General features: G+C 49.6%; 1 protein-coding gene across 1 annotated transcript; it reads right to left on the bottom strand.

Annotated features, from left to right (window-relative positions):
* Positions 1-3,951: 3,951 nt before the first annotated feature.
* Positions 3,952-24,860, bottom strand: tdp1 (tyrosyl-DNA phosphodiesterase 1). Its single transcript, XM_042338297.1, is given in 16 exon segments — positions 3,952-4,062; positions 7,967-8,072; positions 9,900-10,002; positions 15,153-15,260; positions 15,951-16,017; positions 17,585-17,633; positions 18,205-18,390; positions 19,396-19,474; positions 20,316-20,486; positions 21,034-21,126; positions 21,306-21,340; positions 22,100-22,196; positions 22,769-22,824; positions 23,830-23,873; positions 24,192-24,251; positions 24,254-24,860. Coding segments are annotated over 16 exon segments (1,929 nt in total). The 5' UTR covers positions 24,855-24,860; the 3' UTR covers positions 3,952-3,988.
* Between the last annotated feature and the right edge of the window lie 140 nt (positions 24,861-25,000).

The following is a 25,000-nucleotide window of genomic DNA, read 5'->3' as shown; positions in this document are numbered from 1 at the left end:
TTCTTTTAGAACTATAATATATATATATGTGTGTGTGTGTACTCTATATAAACTCTTATCACTCAATCCACCGCTACTTGTGGGGTGCGCAATTGGCTGCCACGTTTCGCCCACGAATATGCAGTCACTCCACTGTAGAGTGTATCCCGTGAAGGGCTTCGAGGCGTCTGCAAGACGGGCTGAGGGGCTGCGGCAAACACCAAGGGTTGCTATTTGTGAAGTATCTGTACGTACGTCATGTCGGCCCGTCACAATGGCAGCATTCGCTCGCTCTCGTCGGAGTCAGAAGGATGTGGGGTTGAAGGCCACACGTCAGGAGTTGGTTTAAGCTGATGCTCCAATGCAGCGCTGGGGGTGCGCGCGTGTGTGTGTGTGTGGGGTGTGGGGTGGTTTGCGCATTGTCAGAGGTGCCGTCTTTCGGATCAGTTGTTAAACTCTGTTCAGTTGGACGTTAAAGATCCCGCCATTGGAGAAGAGAAGGGAGTTCCCCTCTCCGAGTGTCCTGGCCAACAGTCCGGCTGCGCGCAACCTGCTGCCATGTTTCGCCCACAAAATAGATCGTGATAAGGCACCGTATCCAACGGAAAGATTATTATTATTATAATTATAATTATACTCTTGACTGGATGGCGATGGGTTTAAGTGTGGGTCAGACACCTGACGGACCAAAATAAATACAAAACTCAAGTTCTTTTTTTTCATTTGAGCCTTTTTTTGCAGACTTACATCATGTTATGTCAAGTCTGAGAGGTTCCCAGCCCCTTCTCTCTCCTCCCCCCCTCTCTCTGACTCCAATTTTGTTTACATTAGATGTTTTATAATTACAGCTGAGCGTATGAATGTGTGTGACAGTCCGAGGCAATTTTTAAAAACTATATATATATGAATCATATCACAATAGGGCGCTCGTTTGTTGTGATATAATAATAATAATCATTGCCTTTGACACAGTCCCTTATCATGTTGATGAGACGTCTCAAAGCGCTTCACGGGATACACTGTAAAGTGCAGTGACTGTGTGCTGTGTGGGCGAAATACGGCAACGGATTCAACAGTTCCACCGATAGGTAGTAATTTTCCTGTGTCTCGGTCACAAAAACCTTTACATTTATGATATCCTTCCCCCCCTGTAATGTATCAAAGGGCTTCACGTGTTTCTGTAACGTGTGGTGTATATTTACTGCGTGTATTTTTTGGCCAATCTGTAGCCAGTCAGCAACATCCCACAAACAGCCATAATGATTTAATAGAGGTATTAGATTCAATCAGGGTTTTCAAAATTATGAGGGGTTTCGATGAGTAGACGGGAAGAAACCGTTTCCTCTGGCACGTGGGTCGGCAACCAGATTTAAGATAATTGGCGAAAGAACCAGAGGGGCGACGAGATTATTTTTTTTACCCAGAGAGTTGTTACAGTCTGAGATGCACTGCCTGAAAGGATGGTGGACGCAGATTCGATAATAGCTATCAAAATGGAATTGGATAGGCACTTAAAAAGGAAAAGGCTGTGGGGTAAGAGCGGGGGAGCGGGACTAATTGGCGAGCTACTTCAAAAGAGCTGGCACAGGCACGATGGGCCGAATAATAATAATAATAATAATAATAATAATCCTTGCATTCGATATAGTGCTTTTCACGTCGGGAGGACGTCCCAAAGCGCTTCACAGAACACACTGTAAAGTGAATTGACTGTATATTTGTGGGCGAACGCGGCAGCCAATTGCGCACAGCAATGTCCCACAAACAGTCGTAGATTGAAAATGACCAATTTATTATTGTTTGGTTTTTTTGGAATTTTATCTCAGTCGCAGGAGACGTAAATATCAAACAGGTTTTGTTTTCCTCTCTGGGGCTGAGTGATATGCAAAGCCCCTGACCCCCCCTAAAAAAAAAGTATTTTGCAATGCAAAATACAGAGTCAGTGTGTCTGACTCACGTGGAAACCGATCACCGCACTTTAAAGGGTCTCCCGACGTTCACGATGAGGGGTAAGTGCTCAGTTTGGAACACGAGTTATACAAATGCTTTTATTTCGGCAAAAGAAAACGGATAAGAAACGTCTCGATAGATCGCACACACAATACCCGGAGGAGGGGGAAACGACGCCAACGCTGTACCCAAGCACTGAATAGCGTCGGGAACCCTGTCATTAACTGTTGTCTTAAGTGTTTCAGTCCTGCGGTATCCGTGGAAACGCAAGCTAATCACCGCATCGAGATCAACCTCGTTTTAAACGGTAACCAGTGAACGGGAAGGCTACGCATTAGTCATACGCGGGTCAGGTCTTCGGTCCCAGTGACTGTCCATCCCCGCGTGTCGGTGGTTAGAGCGCTCGCTTTGCAAGCGAGAGAGACCTGGGTTCGGTTCCCGGCAGGTCCGGGTGAAACCTCGGGCACGTTTGCTTACTCCACACGCCTGATACTAATCCCTCAAAAAATAAAAACGCAATGATAAATTGGTCACTTCAACCCGCGACTGTTTGCGGGGACGCTGCTGTGCACGATTGGCCGCCGCGTTTCGCCCACAAAATATGCAGTCAATTCACTTTGCAGTCTATTCTGTGAGGCGCTTTGAGACGGCGAGAAGATGTGAAAAGCGCTATATCAAATGCAAGGATTAGTATTATTATTATTACTTCCCGCTTCGCAAGCGAGGGGACCCGGGTGGGACGAGATCCTCCTCCACACACCTCTGTATACCGAGCAGTAAGTAGGAACCCGGTTGTTCAATCGGCAGATCACTTTTCTGTGGGTAATAATCCCTTCAAAAATAAATTGAATAATAATAATAATTTGGTCACTCAATCAACAACTGTTTCGTGAGCAATTGGTTGCCAAGTTTTGCCCACAAAATACAGTCAATTCGCTTTACAATATATTCTGTGAAGCACTTTGAGACCTCTCAACGATGTGAGAAGTCGCTGTATCGAATGCAAGAATTATTATTAATAATCCTTCTGTTCGATATTGGTGTTATCAAGTGAAAATATCTCAGCCCCATGCAGCCCAACGTTTTGTGCAGTGACTGTATATTTTGTAGACAGCTGTGGCAGCCAATTTGCACACAGCAATGTCCCCACAAACAACCATGAAGTAAACAACCGATTTTATCCGGGGAATTGTCAGCCAGGACATCGGGAGAGAGAGAGAAACTCCTTTCTTTTTCCCGGAGGGATTTTTAAGGTCCACCTGACCAGGCAGAATCTATACTAATAAAGACAAAATGTCTGTCTCTCTGTCTGACTGCCAAGAACGCAATAACCGATTGATGTAGAGACATGATTTATACCTCATTGGAATGTGGGAGTGTCATGGGCATATCTCTAATCGTTGACGAGCTATATTGAAAAACATATTAAAAAATGCTTTAATTACGCCCCCAAAAAGGGAAGCCTAGTGTTCAGCAACAAAGTAGCGTCAGAGGTCTCACACACTTCTGGAGAGATACATCTATACTAATAAGGCCAAAATGTCTGTCTGTGTGTCTGACTAACCAATTGACATAGAGACACCAACAGGAATCCTCCCACAGGAGCCCCCTCCAAAAGGATATGCGCGCAAATATGTGAACGAGGGATGCTAACGAGTTCAATAGAAAAATTTCTTAAGCTTAAGGGAAAAAAAGATGCAGAAGAAGCAAAGATCGACCCTTTCAAGGACAAATAAAAATGCCACACAAAAGAGAGAAGGCTGATTAAATTAAACTGGTTGCAAGGATAGCTGCAATGGGTACAGCTAGTATTATATAAACACAGAAATAACTATAAAAAAAAACAAGGATTATTATTATTAGACGAGATTAATGCAAAAAAGGTTTAATCTGCAAAACAATCGTATAAATTCCACTGATGTTGCCTGTGGTCCCGTCCCCGTTCCCCACTCCCCCCCCACCTGCAACCTCCCCACCCCACCCCACCCACTCACCCACCCACCCACCCATCCTCCCCGGCCAAGAGAATAACTGCAAAACGTCCCAGGGAGATGGTCTGTTAGGAAGGTACCCAGATATTCCCGTTGGTGTCAGGGGCATGTGTGTAAGGAATATTCCAAATCCATGGTTTATCTGAAAAAGAGAAGACAGAGACTCTGCAAAGGGGGAAATTACCTGGGTGCGGATTCGGGACTGGTTTCAGTGCTAAGGCGTAAAAAAAATATTATTATTATTTTGGGGGGGGTCAGCCTGGTGTCTGACACATGCGGAAACCCATCACCATGCTTACGAGTATCATAACCGAGCTGAGATTTGCCATCTACCAAATTCCAGCGATGGATTGTTGGGGTGGAATGCGCTCTCTCTCTCTCTCCCTGGAGGGACGCCTCCTGCTTACCTAATTCAGGACAGTGTTAGGCACAGGTTGGCAAGAGCCAAGGCTTGGGGGGAGCCCAGAGTGTGTGTTGGGATAAGTGCTGGAGTCTAACCGGCTGAAACCGCACAGTTTGCCATTGATATTGCTGTCCGGCAAGCTTTCCCGCTGCTTGTCCAGCTAACACCACCCTGCCCTACAGGGCTGTGGCTTTCATTACATCGAGTCTTGACTACGCAAACTCCCCGCTTGTCGGCCTCCCAACTCCTCCCTCCGCAGGCTGCAGATCATCCAGAACTCTGCAACCCGTGTCCTCTCCTGCACCGACCGGGCTCCGTGACCCCATCTCCCCCATTCTCGCCCGACTCCATTAGCTTCCCATCACACAGAGGATACAGTTCAACAACAAGATTACATTTGTCCAGCACCTTTCACGCCGGGAGGACGTCCCAAGGCGCTGGACAGAGTACAGCATTTCTCCCTGCCGGGAATCGAACCCAGATCCTCTCGCTTGCGAGGCGGGTGCTTTAACCACTGAGCTACAGGACTCCACACTGCAATTTCCCCTCTGCTGTGTTGTATCCTTGGCGAAGCGTTAGATGCGCTGGGCATAGTGATTCCAATTATAACTAACCGACAACCCTCGTTCCACCCACGTCCCCTCCATTAGTTACTGATTTTCTTGCATTGAACTTGCTCAAAGATAAAATTATCCCAAGTACGTTGGAAGGGTAATTATCGCAGGGTTGGTATCAATTACACAGTGCACCACACTGCATAGCTTGAGATGTCAGCCTCCCGCAACCTGTGAATCAGAGTCAGGTTTACAGCACAGGGAGATGGCATTTGGTCCATTGTGTCTGTAATAACATTATTAGAATAATCTTTGCATTTGATATAGCACCTTATCACGTCGTCAAGACGTCACAACATGCTTCACAGGACGTAGTGCAAGTGAATTGACTATATTTGGTGAGCGAAACTCAATTGCTCACAGCAGTGTCCCCCAAATAGTTGTGGATTGAGTACCCACATTTTTTTGGGGGGCGCGGGGGGATTATTACCCCCGGAAAAGTGATACGCCAATCGACTAACAAGCGGGTTCGGGTGGATGTTAAAAGATCTCTCACGGCGCGAATGGGGGAAGAGAAGGGAGTTTCTCTGTGTCGGTGTTCGTGGCCAACAATCCACCCCACTGCTGGTTTGTTTTCCAAATTTCCGCTTGTATTTTAACGTTTAAAACCCTACTTCTGCGACCTCCTAACCCCCGACCAACCCGCCCGCACCCTCTGCTCAGCCGGCTCCGGCCTGCTCCACGTCCCCCGACCCACCCGCCCAAACATTGGCGGGAGAGCCTTCAGCCACTCTGTCCCCAACCTCTGGAACTCCATCCCTTAGTCACTCCGCCTCGCCCCCTCCTTAGCCTCTTTCAAGTCCCGCCTCAAAACCCTTCTCTTCGTCCATGCCATCGGTCACCCCCATTCCCCTCATCGACCCCAGCTCGGGTCTGAAATGTTGTCCACTCTCCAGTGCCTTCGGACGTCCTCCCGACCTGAAAGGCGCTATACACATGTCATCTTGTTGTTGTTATTTAAAAACAATGTTTCATGAGGCGGTAGCGATGGTGTGTGCGTGAGTGGCGTGTGAGTGAGGCAAGTTCACGATTTAAAATGCTTCGATGACAGTAACAATAATAATAATAATAATGCTTGCATTTTATAAATCGCCTCATCGGGTCATTGAGACGTTCTCAAAGCATATCGCCGGGATATACTGTAAAGTGAATTGACTGTGTGTTTTCGTGGGCAAAACTCAGCAGCCAATTGCGCACAGCAGCGTCCCCACAAACAGTCACGAAATGAGCGACTGATTTTATTTGGGGGATTATTTGGGGGACTCGGGGCCAGGACATCAGGAGAGAGAAACTCCTTCTCTCTTTTTGAACAGGGTCACGGGCAGATGGGACCTTGGTTTAACGTCTCATCTTTAGGACGGCACCTCCGACAATACAACAGTCAATACACTGACTGTGTATTTTGTGGGCGAAACGCGGCTTACACTATTACGCAGCTCTTTTCAAAGAGTCGGCACAGGCACAATGGATCGAATGGCCTCCTTCTGTGCCATAGACTTCTATGATTCTATGACCTGGGTTCGATTCACGGGGGTGTCGAAACCGTAGGCAGGTTTTCTAACTCCGCACGCCTCTGCTTACCTAGCAGTGAGTAGGAACCCGGTTGTCAGTTGATTGGTGGATCGTTTTCCGGGGATAATAATCCCACCAAAAATAAATAATTTTGTCACTCAATCCACGACTGTTTGTGGGACGCTGCTGTGCGCAATTGGCTGCCGCGATTCGCCCACAAAATATGCAGTCAATTCCCTTTACGGTTTAAGCAGTGAAGCGCTTTGAGACGTCTCGACGGCGTGATAAGGCGCTGTCTGGAATGCAAGGCTTATTATTATTGTAATTATAATCTTAGCATCGGAACTAAACCAGTTAAGAATGAAATCGGCTTTGCGGAAATGTAGAATTCACCACCGCAAAGGGTTGCGGAGGCTGTTTTAACCGGAGAAGCGAGAGAAATGCTCCTCAACAATCGGCAGAGATGTCTGTAACAGTGGAACTCACTGCCCACACTTAGCCACCTGCACGGCGGCTAAGTGTGTTTGCTAATGCAAAAGCCATTATTACGGGGAAGGACACCTTGTTACAGGCATCCAGTCATTAAATCATTTTGTCGTCAGAGCCGTGTCTGTGCTGCCGCTCAGCCAGATGACATCTCTCCTCCACACGCTGACAGTTCCTGGATCACCCTATCCGCAACGTTCCAGAGAAACTTTTCTGGTGTTTTTCTGACAGTTTTCAGAGTGCATCGGCTCTGTATTACAATCCACGGCTGTTTGTGGGACACTGCTGTGCGCGTTTCGTCTACAAAGATATACAGTCACTACACTTTACCTGTGAAGCACTTTGAGACGTCTCGATGACGTGATACGGTGCTATATCAAATGCAAGGATTATTATTATATCGACCAGACAGCACTGAAACCAACTCTATTAAACCGATCTATTAAAACTTCACCAAACTGTCCGCTCTGCTCTGCTCCACATCCCTGACCACACCACTATCCAGTTATTTTTCTGTTGGGAAATTGCAGTTGTGTACGCATTAGACGAGGATGTGAAGACGGGGTTGGCCTCAGACTCGGAACAACAACAATAATAATCCTGACGTTTGATACAGCGCCTCATCACGTCTTCGAGAACCTCTCAAAGCGCTTCGCAGAATCTACCGTACAATGGATTGACTGTGTAATCTGTGGGTGAAACGCGGCAGCCAATTGCGCACAGCAGCGTCCCGTGAACAGTCGTGGATTGATTGACCGAATTATTATTAATTATAATTTTTTGGGGAGGGATTATTAACCGCCAATCGACTAACAACCGGGTTCCTACTCATTGCTGGGTAAACAGAGGCGTGTGGAGTAAGGAAACTCACCTAAGGGTTCGCCCCCTGCCCGGGAATCGAACCCGGGTCCTCTCGCTTGCGAGGCGAGGGCTCTAACCACTGAGCTGCAGGACTCCATAATGGGTGACGAGGGAGGGTTCAGGGGTGTAGGTGGGTGGGGGGGGGGGGGGTGTGGTGACAGTGAGCTTACCCTGGCTGCTGTGCGGTTGAGGGGGAAGGTCGTAAGGCACCGGGAAAGACATCTCTGTGCTCTGCTGCGGGCTTTTCCTCACCAGGAATCTTCCCGAGTCCATTCCCTGAGGATGGATAGAGAGCAAAACAAAACAATGTCAAAGTTACACAGCGCCTCTCATGTCGGGCGAAGTCCCAAGGCGCTGGACAGTCAGGGATTTGGACCCGAGCGGTGTGGGGGTGGGGGGGAGAGGATAGAGAGGGTGCTGGGCAGGGAGGGTGGCCGGCGGCGCTGTCGAAGAGGAGGGTCTTGAGACCGTGCCTTGAAGTAAGCGAGGGAGGGAGCTTTGTCTCTCTCCCTTTTTCTCTCCCTCCCTCCCTTTGTCTCACTCCCCCTCTTTACCTCCCTCTCCGCTTCTTTTTTCTCCTCTCTCTCTCTCTCTCTCTCTCTTTTCCCCTCTTTATCTCTCCCTTCTTCCCGTTTTTCTCTCTCCTCCTCTTTTGTTTCTCTCCCTTCGTCTCTGCCTCCCTCTCTCGTCCCCTTTCTAACTCATTCGCCTTCTCTCTCGTTCCATTTTCTCTCACTCTTTTTTCTCTCCCTCCCTCCCTCTCCCTTCCTCTCTCTCTCTCTCTGCCTCCCTTTCTCTCTCTCCCCCCCTCATTTTGACTCCCCTCTGTCTGTCTCTTTCTTCCCCGCACGCACACGCCTCTGATATATCGCCTGAAAGCTGGCACTAGGCAATGCGTAAGTCACATAAATCAGGAGCATGGTTACACTTGCTCCCCCGTGAACAGTCACCTTCCCTGAAAAACCACACACCCAACACGATTTAATTCCTCTCGCTACCAAGGTCGCCTGAAATCTACGTCTTAACATCATTAGACAGAAGGCTCCCTGCCTACACACCGCACGCCAGCCTGATGCTCACAACATTCCCCCGAAGCACTCTATTTACGCAGCGGCAGCCACCGAGCAGAGCCACAAGAGGGACGATAGGAGCACAGGAACGTAGGAGCTCAGGAACAGGAGGAGGCCATTCAGCCCCTCAAGCCGGTTCCGCCGTTCCACTAGATTCGGTCTGATCCGTACCTCAATCCCTCCAGTTGCGGAGCAGATTATAATATCAGCAGCTTGAATTTAGTAAGAGTTTGGTCGCCCAATCCTGTGCCCAACTGGCTGCTGCGTTTCGCCCACAGAATACATGGTCACTCCGCTTGATAGCATGTCGTGCGAAGCGCTTTGAGACGTCCCAACGATGTGATAAGGCGATACATCAAGTGCAAGGATTATCAGTTATCCTCGTGCGTGCGCGTGTGTGTGTGTGTGCGTGCGTGTGTGTCACCGAGCTGGTAAGTGTGAACTGCCTGCAGTTTGAACATCTTGTACCGACCTCCGAGTACGGACTTGTGATTCACTCTCTTAACGGTGGAATTAAGGCCTGGCGGCGAGGCAGGAAGCGAGCGGAGGCGACCGAAGGCACGGGTCGAAGAGGAACGTCTTCACGTGTTATTTTAAACAATAATAATCATGTGTGATATCACACTTATAACTTCAAAAGCGTCTTAAAGCCTTACACAATGTCCTGCAAAGTGTAGTGACTGTGCATCTTGCAGGGTAACGCGGCCATCAATTTGCCCACAGGGATGTCCCCACAAACATCCGTGAAGTGAACGAGCGATTTTATGCTAATAATAATAATAATTGTCGCATTTGCATGTCGCTGAAACAGCTCGTGGTGCTTCACAGGATATTAGCGCAGTGACTGTGTATTTTTTTTGCGGGTGCAACGTGGCAGCCAATTGCGCGTAGGTGCGTCCCACAAACAGTCGTGAGTCGAGCGCTCAAATTGTGGTCACAACCATACATTAATAATTTTTTTTATCGAAGGGATTGTCGGGGGGTTTTGGGGGTGGGGTGGGGTGGAGGGGGAAAGGCGCTTACAAGTACTTACAAATGGCCTGGGCAGGAATAACACTCCCAGCTCATATGAACGGATCATCAGTTGGGTACCGTTCTTCTCCAGTGCTCCCCAAGCAGCCTTGGACAGATTAGCACTAGAGAGACCGAGAGACAGAGAGGTTTACAACACGGGACGTGGAATCCCAGGGCATTGGGACTTGACTGAAGAATCCTTAAGAGCTGGAGTCTCGTAGCGCAGTGGTTAATGCGCTCGCCTCGCAAGCAATAGCACCGGGTTCGATTCCCAGCCGAGGCAAAAGTTTAGACAAGTTTCCTTTACTTGACCTGCAGCTGGTGCCGATTCCCAGGTGGTGATGTTGACTCACATTGGAACTGGTTGATTCAGATTGAGGGTTTGGAAAGCTTCACTGAGCTGACCCGGGGCTAATAACTTTTCTAATAATGATAATAAGAGACACCTCAAAGACGTGATGAGGCTCTATTGAGTGACCAGTTTATTACTATTCTTTTTAAAGAAAAGCGATTCACCAATCGACTAACAACTGACGACTAACTGCTAAGGAAACAGAGGGTTGTGGAGCAAGGAAACTTGCCCAACATTTCACCCCCCGTGCCGGGAATCAAAGCCGGGTCTCTCGCTTGCGAGGCGAGTGCTCTAATTACTTCAATCCACGGCTGTTTGTGGGGACGCTGCTGTGCGCAATTGGCTGCTGCGTTTCGCCCACAAATATACAGTCGATATCCTGTGAAGCGCTTTGAGTCGTCGAGAAGACGTGAAAAGCGCTACATCAAATGCGAGGATTATTATTATTATTATTAGATTATTATAACAACAGGACTCCACATCTAAGAATATTAAAGTCCTCCTCGGGAGCTGGTTCATTGTGAAGACTCAGTGACTTGTGTGGCTGCTGCCCAACCCATTCTAACTCATCAGTGTGTCTCGCCTCCCAGTCAGAAGGATGTGAGTTCAAGCCCCCACGTCAAGTCATGAAACTGAGACTCCAGTGCAGCCCTGGGGGTGTAATGCATTGTCGGAGGTGCCATCCTATGGATGAGTCATTAAACCGAGGTTCCTCTTCAACAACAACAACAAGATTACATTTGTATAGTGCCTTTTACGTCGGGAGGATGTCCCAAGGTGCTGGATGGACATTGTGTACAGCATTTCAGACCCAATCTGGGGTCAGGGAGGGAGAAGGGAGGGAGGGGAAGGGGGTGACCGATAGCACGGTCTTGAGGCGGGACTTGAAGGAGGCTAAGGAGGGGAGTGATTGGGGGATGGAATTCCGGAGGTTGGGGGCAGAGTGGCTGAAGGCTCTCCCACCAATGGTGGGGCGGGTGGGTCGGGGGACGTGGAGCAGCCGGAGCCGGCTGAGCGGAGGGAACGGGCGGGTTAGGAGGTCGCAGAGGTAGGGTGGGGCGAGGCCATGGAGGGCTTTGTACGTGAGGACCAGGATCTTGAACTGGATCCTCTGAACGATAGGGAGCCAATGGAGTCGGGCGAGAGTAGGGGAGATTGGGTCACCGAGTTTGGTGCGGGAGAGGACACGGTAAACAGAGGCGTGTGGAGTAAGGAAACTTGCCTAAGGTTTTGTCCCGCACCGGGAATCAAACCCGGGTCCTCTCGCCTGCGAGGCGAGCGTGCTAACCACTATATTATGGGACTCCACTTCTTAAATGAGATAAGGGTTTATTAATGAGTCCCAGTGTCCTGGCCTCAAATACCCTTTCTGGCAACCCTACTCTAGTGGTTAATTCCTCTCTCCCCCCCCCCCCCACCACCAGCAATACAGTGAAGTGACAGCCTAGACTATGAGCTTAGAGACCCCCGATGAGGTCGTGAGCTCACAGCCCCCCCTCTTCCCCCCTCCACAACTCCAAAACAAGACTTGAGCCAGGATGACAGAACCTCCCAGTGTATCCTCCCAGCCCCACAAAGGTCTGTCCCGATCACAATCCAGATAGCGAGGACAGGCTGTGAGATGCTTTGACTAATGAGCTGATAAAGAGGCTGGAGTTGAAGGGGGCAGCTCTATAAATCCCACCTGTCTGTGTGTTAATCTCCGCTGTCTATCAGCAAACACTCATGTAGTGACACAAATGAGGAAATTATTTAAAGTGTTTCCTATCAGCAATGCCCTCTGGATGACTGACGCCAGCTCACACTGAAGGTGACTGACTCTCAACGTGAAATTATCTCATCGCATTAAACGCCCCATTTCGCTCCATTTACAGCAAGATAGGGAAACGGCTGAAAGTAACATAACATAATGGGTAAACCACACATATAAACACACACACAACAACAACAACAAGATTCCATTTATAGAGCGCCTTTCACGTCAGGAGGACGTCCCAAGGCGCTGTACAGTTGGGTTAGGACCCGAGCAAGGGGGGAAATGGTCAGGGTGAGGGGAGGGAAGGGAGGGAGCGAGGAGGGGGTAGAGAGTCGAGAGGGGAGCTGAAGGCACGGTCAAAGAGAAAGGTCTGGAGACCGGCCTTGAAGGAGGAAAGGGAGGAAGCGGCGAAGGCACTGGGGATAGAGTTCCAGAGCCTGGGGGCTGAGAGGCTGAAGGCCCGGCCACCGATGGTAGGGCGTTGGGGCGGGGGACGTGGAGCAGACCGGAGCCAGAGGAACGGAGGGTACGGGCAGGTAGGTAGGGGGATAGTAGGTCAGAGAGGTAGGAGGGAGCGACGCCGTGAATGGCCTTGTAGGTGAGGATGAGGATCTTGAAATCGATCCTCTGGGGGATGGGGAGCCAGTGGAGGTGAGCGAGAGCGAGGGTGGGAGTGACGTGGTCGCGGTGTCTGGTGCGGGACAGTACACGAGCTGCAGAGTTCTGAATGACTGCAGTGTGGAGGGAGGGCCGGGAAGGCCGGCGAGGAGAGAGTTCCCATAGTCCAGCCTTGAGGTGATAAAGGCGTGGACCAGAGTTTCAGCCGCGTGAGGGGTGAGGTAGTCTGGCGATACACAAAATACACAGCCAATTCTCTTTACGGTATATTCTGTGAAGCCAATTGAGACGTCTCGAAGAGCAGTGTGTTGAGGTGTTCAAGGAGGCAAGGGGGGGGGAGCGAAGCCAAGGGAATGTGGGATGGAGTTCCAGAGGGTGGGGGCAGAGAGGCTTAAGGCCCAGCTGTCGATGGTAAATGTCACACCACTACTTAAAAAAGGTGGAAAGGAAAAGATGGGGAACTATAGGCCAGTTAGTCTCACATCAGTGATAGGAAAAATTTTAGAATCAGAACAAGAGTTTCAATGGCCTGAGGGGTGAGGTAGTGGCGGAGTCGGGCGATGTTACGGAGGTGAGGGAAGGCAGAGCGGGTCATGGCTTGGATGTAGGGAAGAAAAGACAGTTGAGGGTTGAATAAGACACCGGGGTTCCTGACTGGCTGGTGAGTTGAAGTGTGCAACCATGGAGGCTGATGCTGCCAGAGCCTGAGGTGCAGAGGCGCTGGCGCGAGGCGATCAGGAGGGCCTCAGTCTTGTTCACATTCAACTGTAGGACGTTTGCCCTCATCCAGGACTTGACGTCCGACAGGCAGTCTGTCAGGAGTCTTCACAATGAACCAGCTCCCGAGCAGATCTTTCATATTCTTAAATGTGGAGTCCTGTTGTTATAACAATCTAATAATAATAATCCTCGTATTTGATGTAGCGCTTTTCACATCTTCTAGACATCCCAAAGCGCTTCACAGGACGTACTATAAAGTGAATTGACTGTATATTTACGTGGATTGAAGTGTTTAGAGCACTCGCCTTGCAAGCGGGACCCGGGTTTGATGCCCGGCAGGGGGTGAAATGTTAGGCAAGTTTCCTTGCTCCACACGCCTCTGTTTACCTAGCAGTTAGGAGGAACCCGGTTGTTAGACGATTGGTGAATCGCTTTTCTGGGGGTAATATTGCCTTAAAAAAATAATAATAAACTGGTCACTCAATCCACGGCTGTTTGTGGGACGCTGCTGTGCGCAATTGGCTGCCGGGTTTCGCCCACGAAATACACAGTCAATCCACTTTCCATTGTATTCTGCGAAGCGTTTTGAGACGTCTCAAAGACGTGACAAGATGCTATATCAAATGCAAGGATTATTACTATTATTATTAGAAAAGTTATTAGCCCCGGGTCAGCTCAGTGAAGCTTTTCAAACCCCCGACCTGAATCAATCAGATCCAATGTGAGTCAACATCACCACTTGGGAATTGGCACCAGCTGCAGGTTCCACAATGTCTCGGACACAGTCATGAAAGTGATGAAGTAGAATTATATAGATATATATATTGCACTGTATGTCACTTATTAATTTACAGCGCCTCCCACCGCAGGATATAAGACACTAATGTAATAAGCTGCTTCTGATAATCTTATGAACAGGAAGACCACTGCTCGAGAAGTATATGAACCGCCAGTAATTGAAACCGTTGCCTCAAATACACACACGCATTCCTCTCCACACAAAATACACAGTCACTCCACTTTACAATATATCCTATAAAGCACTTTGAGACGCCTCAATTACATTATAAGTAATTATAACTACATTATAACTACATCAAAGGCAAGCATTATTATGTGTCTGGCTGTTCCACCCCCCCACCAAACACCCCTCTCTACCCCAAACTCCAATACCCCTTCCCACACACACCACCCTTGCCACCCACTCCCCAACTCAACCCCCACACCCCATCATCATCATGTCGGCACTTGGCTTGACAGGCTTGGCTGCCATTCCAACAACAATAATGATTATCCTTGCATTTGAAAAAATGCCTTATCACGTCATTGAGATATCTCAAAGCGCTTCACAGAATATACGGTGAAGCGAATTGACTGTGTATTTTATGGACAGTCGTAGATTGAGTGACCATATTTTTCCTGAGGGATTATTACCCCAGAAAGAGATCCGCCAATCGACTCACAACCGGGTTCCTACTTACTGCTAAGTAAACAGAGGTGTACGGAGTAAGGAAACTTATTGAGGTTTCGCCCCGTACCGGGAATCGAACCCGGGTCCTCTCGCTAGCGAGGTGAACGCTCTAACCACAGGACTCCGCAAATACTCCAATAACGCCACCGTATTAGAGCGACAGCCAAGACTAGGAGTTCAAAGTCCTCGACGTGGGGGCTTGAACCCACAATCTTCTGACTTCTAAGAGGAGCCCATCCAAATTAGCCAAAACACACGGTCACTACACTTTACAGTAAAAATTCTGTGAAGCTCTTTGGGACGTCCTCCCGATGTTAAAGGCATTATTATTAACACCGTCATCAAACCCTGTTACCTGGTGACCAGGAACCAGGCCAGCTCGCTGAAGTCCGGCGACGTCCTCATGTAGGTCTTGATGTGAGGGAGGGCTTGGGTCCGGCCAGAGATATCTGCTGACCACTGACTGCCGTGACACACAACGAGAGAACAGGGTGAATTCAGCAGCGAGAGAGAGAGAGAGAAGGGGGTGGGGGGGGTAGAAACCCCAATGACCCAGCTTCGGTCAAAGGGCTAAAGTCAAACCTAAGTCAAAGAGGAAGGTCTTCAGGCGAGACCTGAAGATGGGGAAGGAAGGTGCACGGCAGAGGGATAAAGGGAGAGTGTTCCAGAGTTTCAGGGAGGTAGTGGCTGAAAGCGCGGCCGCCCGTGTTGGAACGGAGGGCAGGAGGGACGTGCAGGACGCCGGAACCAGTCGAGTAGAAGCAGCGGGTTGTGGGTTGGGGGGGGGGTGAGCAGGTCGGAGAGGGAGGGAGGTGCCGGGGGACATGAAGAGATTTGAAAACGAGTGAGGGGATCTTGAAACCGATCGGTTTGGCGATAGGGAGCCAGTGGAGCCTGGCGAGGACTAGTGCGATGGGAGTGCGGAGTTTAGTGCGGGAAATATGGGTTACCAGGAATAGTGCCCCACTGTGAGATTCACTGTAGGAAACATCGGGAAGACCCTTAGCCTGTTTTTCTGGGAGAGTGAAGTCGGATGGGTCAAACCTCTCTGGTGACCTTATGAAGAGTTAAATTCCTTTGGCTATGAAGGGAGCAGGGAGCGACTGGGATGGGGGGCTCGGAGTTTGAAACGAGTACGATTAGTTTTACTTACTTGAAAAAGGAGTTCAGCCAAGGCTGCTTCTGCGCCGTCAGGATGGCGTAAGGGAGTGACCCGCCTCCTACGAGGGGAGACAGGCAGCGTAAGTGACGGTCCTGACACATCGTAATAATCAGAATAATAATCCTTGCATTTCATACAGCGCCTCATCATTCGAGACGTCTCAATGCGCTTCACGGGATGTATCGTAAAGTGAATCGACTGTGTATTTTATGGGTGAAATGCGGCAGCCAATTACGCACAGCAGCGTCCCTCGAACAGTCGATGATTGAGTGACCAAATTATTGTTATTATTTGAGGGAAAGTTTGCGAACACAGGGCAGAAATTTAGCGCTCAGCCACAGAGTAAAACAACCGTCAGGCAAGTCTGCATCTCAGTCTGGCCCTAACTTCATTAACAGGTTCCATTACACTGCTCATCTGTCTGAATATCTGGAGATTAGAGACATCAGACTCCAATCAGCCTCTCCCCATGGATCCTGCGCTTAGAGTGTCTCTGTTTATGCAGCTGTAAGTAGGAACCCGGTTGTTAGTCGATTGTCCGATCACTTTACTGGGGCTAACAATCCCTTCAAAAAAAAATAATAATAATACTTTGGTCACTCAATCCACGACTGTTCGTGGGATACTTCTTTGCGCAATTGCCTGTCGCGTTTCGCCCACAAAATTTAGTCAATTCGCTTTAAAGTATAACCTATGAAGCGCTTTGAGACGTCTCGAAGACGTGATAAGGTGCTGCATCAAATGCAGAGATTATTATTATTATTATTATTATTATGAACCTCTTCTACCCCCACTAACTTCGCTGCTACATGCAGAGCCACGACTCCAGAAAATCGATGTGGATTGTTTAGCAAAAGGATCAATTTCCATCACTTTTCCTAACCGTGGCATTCGGGGTTAGAGAAGGAACTGATGACAACTAATGAGTAGAGGGAAAGGTTCCGATCATCCAATCCACTGAGGTTCACGCTTGTAAAATACAACAACAAAAAATGTCCTGATCAAGAATCATTAAAATTATGAGAGATCAGTTTGGATAAAGAAGGCCCTTCGGCATTTAAATTTACATAGCGTCTCTCACGCAGGATAGCGTCCTAGAGCGCTTCATCACATCTTCGCCTCGTCACACACTGTCGAATCCTCTCAAAGCGCTTCACGGGCGTCACTGTAAAGTGTAGCGACTGTGTGTATTTTGTGAGCGAAGCTGGCAGCCAGTTTGTGCCCACGTGGAGTGAGCGACCGATTTTATTTGGGGAATTGTTGGCCAGAACACCCGGAGAGAGAGAGAGAGAGAGGAGAGAGAGAGAGAAACTCCCTTCTCTTTTGGAATAACGCCTCGGGATCTTTAACGTCCACCTGAACAACCAGACGGGACCTCGGTTTTAACGTCTCATCCGAAGGACGACACCTCCGACAATGCTGCGCTCCTCCCAACAGTGTATTGGGGAGTCAGCCTGGACTGTTAGCTCAAAGCCCAGACACGGGGCTTGAACCCACAAACTTCTGACCCGGAGGCGGGAACGTGACAGAACGAGCCAGTTTGGTATCTGAAGTAGCAGATCAAACAGCTCGGATCAGCTCCAAAGAGCTCCCTTTTTACTATCCCTACTTCTTAACGATCCTACCTGGATATCCTTCTAAACTGGTCCTGACGTTATCTACAGTCGGATAAACCTGTGTCAAGAAAATAGCGAAATTACATTAGGGAGGTGAGGGGCGCTCTAGAGTGTAGGAGGAAGGGAAGAGCGAGGGGGAGGTGAGGAGTGTTGTAGAGTGTAGGAGGAAGGGAAGAGCGAGGGAGGTGAGGAGTAATGTAGAGTGTAGGAGGAAGGGAAGAGCGAGGGGGAGGTGAGGAGTGTTGTAGAGTGTAGGAGGAAGGGAAGAGCGAGGGGGAGGTGAGGAGTGTTGTAGAGTGTAGGAGGAAGGGAAGAGCGAGGGGGAGGTGAGGGGCGCTCTGGAGTGTAGGAGGAAGGGAAGAGCGAGGGGGAGGTGAGGAGTGTTGTAGAGTGTAGGAGGAAGGGAAGAGCGAGGGGGAGGTGAGGAGTGTTGTAGAGTGTAGGAGGAAGGGAAGAGCGAGGGGGAGGTGAGGAGTGTATAGAGTGTAGGAGGAAGGGAAGAGCGAGGGGGAGGTGAGGAGTGTATAGAGTGTAGGAGGAAGGGAAGAGCGAGGGGGAGGTGAGGAGTGTATAGAGTGTAGGAGGAAGGGAAGAGCGAGGGAGGTGAGGGAGTTGATGAGTGCTCTCACCAGGTGTAGCGGAGCCTTGTGACTGACCAGCGGTGTGTCCCGTTTACCCAGGCGGCTCAGGCTCTCCTTGAACTCCGAACACAGCCACTTGTCCTCGTCGGGCCCCAGGGACCCAATACTGGAGAACTGACCAACCAGAGGCCAGGATTCCCGGCCGGGCCGGGGGGAGGTGTGGTCACTCAGGACCTGTCGGAAAAGGCACCGGATCCATAAACAAGAGCGGAGCCGGGATAATAATCCTTTTTAAATCCCAGTGAATTACATTTATAATGTATACACACACACACTCACCGAACAATCAGAATGGCCTCAATAGAAGGCAGTTCTATGTATAATGGAGGAGCGCCGCCTGCTGGTGGTGATGATCATTGCATCTATAATACAATAACCCCTGCATTCGATACAGCGCCTCATCGCGTCTTCGCCACGTCTCAAAGCGCTTCACAGGACACACTGCTAAGTGAACCGCCTGCGCAATTTGTGGGCGAAACGCGGCAGCCAACTGCGCACAGCAGCGTCCCCGCAAACACTCGTGGATTGAGTGACCATATTATTTTATTTTATTTTATTTTGAGAGGGACTATTACCCCAGAAAGCGATCCGCCAATCGAATAACAACCGGGTTCCTACTTACTGTTGGGTAGACAGAGGCGCGTGGGGTAAGGTTTTGCCCCTTCTGGGCGCTGAACCCAGATACTGGTGCGAGGCGCGTGCACTAACCAGTACGTTACAGGATTTCCTATTTAAACGGGAGGACGCCCCAAAGCACTTCCTACCCAGAGCTCCGAGACGCTACTTGCACGAATGAAGGATTATTGTCATAGTGCCTTATCAATGTCTCAAAATGCTTCACAGAATCTTGATGTGAAGTGGAGTGACTGTGTATTTGTATTTGTGGTGAATGCTGCGCACAGCATTACTTCACGAACAGTCGTGAAGTGAGTGACCGATTTTATTTTCGGAGGATTGTCGGCTAGGACATTGGGGGAGGGAAACTGTCTTCTCTTTAAGAATTGTATCACAGGATCTTTGAACAGCGCCTTGGGACGTCCTCCCGACATGAAAGGCGCTATGCAAATGTCATTTACTTGTTGTTGAACATCTTTCGAAGACATCTGCAGTGGGTGGGGTGGGGTGGGGGGGAAACGGGGACAAAGGGGTTTCTGTTTGTAAAGATACGGATACACAAACCTTTCGGAGTTTGAAGTGACCCCATTTGTCTTTCAGGCTGCCCACATGACGGCCGGGTATTGAGGCAATAAGGTGAACCCTGCAAAGACAATATAAAAGCACAGTGGTTAGAGCTCTCGCCTCGCAAGCGAGAGGATCCAGGTTCGATTCCCGGGCAGGGTGACACCTTAGGCAATTTCCTTACACCACACGCTCTATTTACCCAGTCGTAAGTAGGAACCTTGGGGGGTAGTTGATCGGCGGATCGCTTTCTGGGGATAATAAACCCCCAATAAGTAAATACATAACTTGATCAGTCAATCCATGACTGTTTGTGGGACACTACTATGTGCAATTACCTGCCTCGTATCATCCACAAAATTCAGTCAATTCACTTTACAGTAAATTCTGTGAAGCGCTTGGAGAGGACTCAACGATGTGATAAGGCTCTGTATTATTAATTATTATTGTTAATTATTAATTATCATTAACAATCAAGGATTATTATTATCATTTTACTGTCATTATTACCAGCAGCAAAAGAACATAAGAATTGGCTAGGAGAAAGACTAACGTCCACTTACACGTGGAAATCCCAGAGATAGATTGTTGGGATGAAATGCACTCTCTCTCTCGCTGGAGGGAAACATCCCGCTTACATACAACAACAACTTGGATTTATATAGCGCCCTCCACCCCGGACGACATCTCAGAGCGCTTTACAGTTTAGGATCCCGGGACCGAGCCGGGGGGGGGGAAAGTATGAAGTATTAGGCGCAGGTTGGTAAGAGCCAAGGTTTGAGGGGGAGCCCAGAGTGTGTGTTGAGGATAACTGCACCCTGAATTGTACGTTACTGTGTAGTACGAACGATAAAAGCGTCAGAAGGAAAGTGGGGGGGAGAGAAAGTTGATGGAGTGAACACCAAGATGGAGTGGGGTACCTGGTGTCAGACAGGTCGTGTTCCTGGACGTGTGAGACCCACTCTCCCAAGCCTGTTGAGCGATAGGCCAGAAGATAGTCGATCAAATCCCGCTTAAAATTGGTGGGCGATTCTCCGGATGATTCAGAACTTCCGTCCGGTAACCGTGGATACAGAGGACTCAACCATATCCTAGAGCGACCAGCGGGACGCAAATAAAAAAAAATTAAGTCGTAACTTATGCTGAATTTCCTCTTCTTTTTTTTCTCTCCACCAAAGGCCTGAAATTCCACCCAAGGCTCAGGGGGACGACGACACCGAGACCAACAACAACAACACATGATATTTTACACGGCGCCTTTCACGTCGGGAGGACGTCCCAAGGCGCTGGATAGTTAGGGGTTTGGACCGGAGCTGGTGGGGTTGGATAAGGAGGGGGTGGAGGGCAGGGAGGATGGGGTGCGTAGGAGGATGGCCGAAGGCGCGGTCGAAGAGAAGGGTCTTGAGATGGGCCTTGGAGGAGGCAAGGGAGGGAGCGAGGCGGAGAGACTGTGGGATAAGAGTTCCAGAGGGTGGGGTAGGAAAGGCTGAAGGCTCGACCGCTGATGGTGGGGTAGCCAGGGCGGGGGGATGTGGAGCAGGCTGAGCGGAGGGAGCGGACAAGTTGGTAGGGAGTTAGCAGACGTTAAGGAAGAACACGGCCATGGAGAGGCTTTGAAGATCAGAGCCCACGACTCACCCCTGTGTCTTCTGGTACCAGTCATCGTGGATCAGGTTGGCTGTGAGGATGACCACACGCAATCCTTCCTCGTACAGGAGCAACATCATCTTTCTTCAGCAACAGACAACAACAGACGACAACTTACATTTGATGCAGCGCCCTATCACGTCGTTGAGATGTCTCAAAGTGCTTCACAGAATATACAGCAAAGCGAACTGACTGCATATTTCGAGGGTGAAATTACTGATCTAAAGCCAATTTTTATTTATAATAGCCATTTATTTACTCACGTGTGATGTGTCCCATACGCAATCTCCAACTTAGCCTGCAAACCAAGACCAGGTTTAAATTTTATAAATATATTGATAATCACAGTGAGAGATGGAAGATAAAAAGGCATTCTCATTTCGGACACCCAGTATTAGCATCCACACTCCCAGCTCAGGGGTAGAGACACAGTAAAGCTCCCCCTACACTGTGCGTCCACACTCCCAGGTCAGGGGTAGAGACACAGTAAAGCTCCCTCTACACTGTGCGTCCACACTCCCAGGTCAGGGTTAGAGACACAGTAAAGCTCCTCTACACTGTGCGTCCACACTCCCAGGTCAGGGTTAGAGACACAGTAAAGCTCCTCTACACTGTGCGTCCACACTCCCAGGTCAGGGTTAGAGACACAGTAAAGCTCCTCTACACTGTGCGTCCACACTCCCAGGTCAGGGCTAGAGACACAGACAGTAAAGCTCCCTCTACACTGTGCGTCCACACTCCTGAGTCACTGACAGCGAGAGAGTAAAGCTACCACACTTACCGGTTGCAATGAATTACACTTGCGCAGTGTAGATTATTGATTAAATCGGATTTTAAGCAATTTATAGAGTTTGCCTGCAATTCGGGCTTCACGTAAATCACACTAATTGTTATGATCCCGACTGCTAACGACCTAAGTGAGCTTTATTGTGTTTAGTATGATCGACTAGTAAAGTGTAGGGCCTCCACTGTCCCTGAGCAAAGGTCTCTATTGTGTGTCGGCCCCCACTCTCCGCTTCCCCCCTCCTCCCCCTCCTCCCCGAGCCACCCTGGTTACCTGGCACAGACGCACGTTCTGGTAGGGGTGGGCCTCCTGGTGTAGCGCAGCGCGAGCCGCTCGCTGCTCCCCGTGAATGATCAGCACAGGCGTCTTCCTGAAACCAAACGTCATTGAGCGGAGACAGACAGACAGAGGCTGAGCCCCCCTCCCCCCACAAACACACATCTACTTATAGGCTCTACCTGTTTAAGGAGAGTCCCGCAGGGTAGCTGTTAGAGCTCTCGCCTTGTGAGCGAGAGAACCCGGATTCGATTCTCGGGGTGGTGGGGGGGGGCGAAACGTTGGGTAAGTTTCTTTGCTCCACACGCCCTGTTTACCCAGCAGTGAGTAGGAACCCGGTTGTTAGTTGATTGGCGGATCGCTTTCCGGGGGTAATAATCCCTCAAAATAAATACATAAATAAATAATTTGGTCATTCAATCCACAACTGTTTGTGGGACGCTGGTGTGTGCAATTGGCTGCTGCGTTTCACCCCCAAAGTACACAGTCAATTCACTATACGATATATTCTGTGAAGCGCTTTGAGACATGTCAACACTTTGATAAGGTCCTATATCAATTGGTGGGATGATTATTATTATTGACTGGAGCATTCATTCATTCTTTGTTTTATTTACTCGCTCACTCGTTCATTCAGTTGACCAAACTCACGAGCAAAAGACTCACCTAAACTCTTCGGGGTATTGCTTGAGCATCCATGGAATGTCAATGCAATAGTTGAACTGAAAGGCAAAACATTACTGGGTGTAATACAACACAGTTTCAGCAAAAGTAGAGCTCTCCTGGTATCTAAAATAGTTCAGTTGAATTCTGGGCTGGGAACTGCATCAAACTTATATCATCTATTACTGAGGAACTGAAACTATCCTTCTGGCTTTCCTTTCTTTCTATCCCATTTAGCATCTTCTACGCCTCGATTCAATTCTACACGCTATTTTATGTATTTTTAAATATTCTGTGTATTTGCCCACAAAACACACAGTCGCCTCACTTTACGAGTTGTTGGGATCTGGAATGCGTTGCCTGAAAGGGTGGTGGCGGAAGCCGATTCGATAACAACTTCTAAGAGAGAAGTAGATAATTATTTGGGGAGGACAAGTTTGCAGGGCTGTGGGGAGAGAGCGGGGGAGTGGGACTGAATTGAATGGCTCTTTTCAAAGAGCCTGTTACCCCCACCTTTTTCTCTACGGCATGCACACTCACCAACCCAACCACTGAAACATGTGGAAGAATGATGATAATGGCATTTAGACGTACTTAATTGTAGCCAGTACTAGAGTTTAACTGTATTTAGTCGTCCAGAGGATTGGTGTGTGTGAGTGAATGTGAGTATGTGTGAGTGTGTGTGTGAGTGGTATCATTTTCATGGGTCCGTAACATGGATGGAGTCAGTGAGGAGGTGAAATGTGTCTCTTGACAGTTCGTTTCAACTCCTCCGTAGTCTTGTATCGCTGTTTTGTAACAGGGGGTAACAGGACTTTGCGGACCCCCTGTATTTACAGCTGGAGTATGATTCTCAGTTGGAGATGGCACCAGCATTCTGTCTCCTGTGTTTATCGCTGGTCACCCAATCGACCAATAACCCTCAATCTCTTTCGCCCTCACCCTATCCACAGGTTGAGTGGTTGCATTGGGTTCCCTCAGTCAGTGCACATTTTACACAGATTACACTCTGGTTTTTGATCTCTTCCTTGGGTATAAAGAGGTACCTGGCCTATATTTCTCACCTGGGCGGAGGCTTTAATTGTCCCGAAGAGAGGCGACAAAATATCTGAAAAAAATAAAATAAAAAACTACTTGAGTTTCTCTTCATCTCACCTCATCCCAGGAGTTTACATATAAATCCTATCTATTTAAATAGGGAATGGGATGGTGGAGGGAGAGGGAGGGAATGGGATGGAGGAGGAAGGGGGGGAGGGAATGGGATGGGGAGGGAGGGAGTGGGATGGGGAGGGAGAGGGAGGGAATGGGATAGGGAGGGAGATGGAGGGAATGGGATGGGGGAGAGATGGGGGGAGGGAATGGGATGGGGCAGGGAGTGGAGGGGGGAGTGGATGGCCAGGACACAGCCACCCGCTGCACTCCTCACCTTTTATGTGAAGGGCTTCGGAGTTGTACTTTGTGCTGATGCCTGAGACTCTGGTCAGAAAAATCGGAAGGTTTTGCATTTCTCCAGCAGGTCCCACTTGTCGGGCTGCTCGTCGGGGGTCTCTGAGCTCTCCCCGGTCGTGTCCCAGGTAGTCTCCGTGCTGGTGTCTAGGGCGGTCTTGTCGTTGCTGGGGTCCAGTCGGGGCTTGACTGGCGAGCGGTTTGGCTCCAGCCGCTGCTTCTTGCTGACTGGGCTGGGTTTGGGGCTGGGGTCGGAGCCGGGTGCGGGGCTGGGGTGGTGGTCACCCCGCTCACCCCCTCCCCCGGCGTCCGGCTCGGAGTCGCTGCTGGACAGATCCCAGCCCAGCTCGGACGGTGACGGCCTCCCCCTCTTGACGGCCGGTGACGTGCGCTTGTTCCCGGGGCTGGACGTCCCCCGTCGCCAGGCCGTTCCCCGCGGCAGGATCCCGGCCTCGGGGGGCCGGACCGGGGCAGTCTCTGGCGGTTCTCTGGGATCGTCGGACCCCGGATCAGCCCCTCCGGCGGCCGGAGCCTCCGGCTGGGAATCCGGCCGATTCCCAGGGCCCTCGGGCTCTTCCTCGTCGCTGCTCGACACTGTCCACCTCCCGTGCTGACTCTGGGCTCGGTTGGCTCCCGAAGTCATGTCTGTGCTGCAAACGTAACAACAGGGGTTGAACCAGAGACTCACTCACTAACAATCCAGACACAGACAATTTCAACGGGCTAGGCGTAGGCTCGTGCGCTATCGCTCTATTACCAACGATCAGCGACTCTCCTCAAGTAGTTAAC

This window comes from Callorhinchus milii, unplaced genomic scaffold, assembly GCF_018977255.1.
Source record: "Callorhinchus milii isolate IMCB2004 unplaced genomic scaffold, IMCB_Cmil_1.0 Scaffold9, whole genome shotgun sequence".
Taxonomy (NCBI): domain Eukaryota; kingdom Metazoa; phylum Chordata; class Chondrichthyes; order Chimaeriformes; family Callorhinchidae; genus Callorhinchus; species Callorhinchus milii.
Note: the sequence above shows the minus strand (reverse complement) of the source record. Positions and strands in the feature narration are given on the sequence as shown.